General features: G+C 47.6%; 1 protein-coding gene across 1 annotated transcript; it reads right to left on the bottom strand.

Moving 5' to 3' along the window:
- Positions 1 to 329: 329 nt before the first annotated feature.
- PPTG_24685 (hypothetical protein) lies at positions 330 to 645 on the bottom strand (the record flags this gene model as incomplete). The annotated part of the gene is made up of 2 exons (XM_008918216.1): positions 330 to 355; positions 453 to 645. 2 exons carry the CDS (start codon positions 643 to 645, stop codon positions 330 to 332), a joined length of 219 nt encoding a protein of 72 aa, XP_008916464.1.
- Positions 646 to 1,077: the final 432 nt, after the last annotated feature.

The raw sequence follows: 1,077 nt of genomic DNA, 5'->3' as shown, positions 1-1,077 counted from the left end.
TATGCCGATAAGAGCCGAGGTGCTAGCCTCACGCCCAGGATCTACACACAAGGTGCCGCTTTTCAGCAACTCCCTGGCCCACCCAGGCACGAAGGCCAGCTTTCCCCGGTAGAACGCGACACCCAACCGCAGCAGCTTCCGAGAAGGCATTACACTCTCCAGAGAAGGCACCTGAGGCATCAAATTCCACTCGGCAATCTCATACCATCACTACCATACGCAAACCAAGTGATTATCGCTTGCTCACTACTCGAGAAGAATTGCAACTACCGTGGCATCTCGTCTGTCGGGATCTACTGAGCGCCTCCTGGCCATTCATTTTGATTTATTTAAAGAGACTTCTCAGTTTCAGAAACTGTTATAGAAGGTTATTAAGTGTTCAATTACCTGTAGTAATCGATACCTATTTTGAAAGGGGGAAATTCAAGAGATTCTTGAACATGCGAACACACGTGGTGACTTGGTAAATTCTAGTTTACTGGGCTGTAGAGATTGCTCAGTAGCATCTTGTTGTCGACTTAATAACACGTGTAGAGGGATCACAGCAAGCGTTTGGAGCTCGTTATTGTATCGTCGACTATTTTGTTGATCGGGAGTGAAGTTTTGAGTCAAAGCGTCAAACTTCTGACGGACCAGTGGCTCCATGGTAACGGCGACAGAGACGAGTAAGCAACTCATCTGAGGGTCCTCACTTAGCATACCTTGCAGCGACGGAATTCCACGTCACATCGGAAACCTCCGTCGTGACAACTCTTTAGCCGACCATTTCCTCCTACACATACAGAGCAGCAAGGATCATTTTCGGCTTCAATTAACAAATCTTGTACACTGAATGAGGAATGTCTTGAGGTGTTTAAGCCAATTGCAGCGAGAGCTCCACAAAATATCTCCGTGGGGTTCATTATATGCCGATAAGAGCCGAGTTGCTAGCTTCAGAAACCCAGGATTTATACAAGGTTGCGCTTTTCAGCAACTCCCTCGTACCCAGGCACGAAGGTCAACAATCCACGGCAGAACTCGACACACGATCCTCCGAGTTTTCGGAGAACCCAATTCGTTCAACGAATGAACAGGGGT

This window comes from Phytophthora parasitica (assembly GCF_000247585.1).
Source record: "Phytophthora parasitica INRA-310 unplaced genomic scaffold supercont2.157, whole genome shotgun sequence".
Classification (NCBI taxonomy): Eukaryota; Oomycota; class Peronosporomycetes; order Peronosporales; family Peronosporaceae; genus Phytophthora; species Phytophthora nicotianae.
This window is presented reverse-complemented; position numbering and strand designations above follow the sequence as displayed.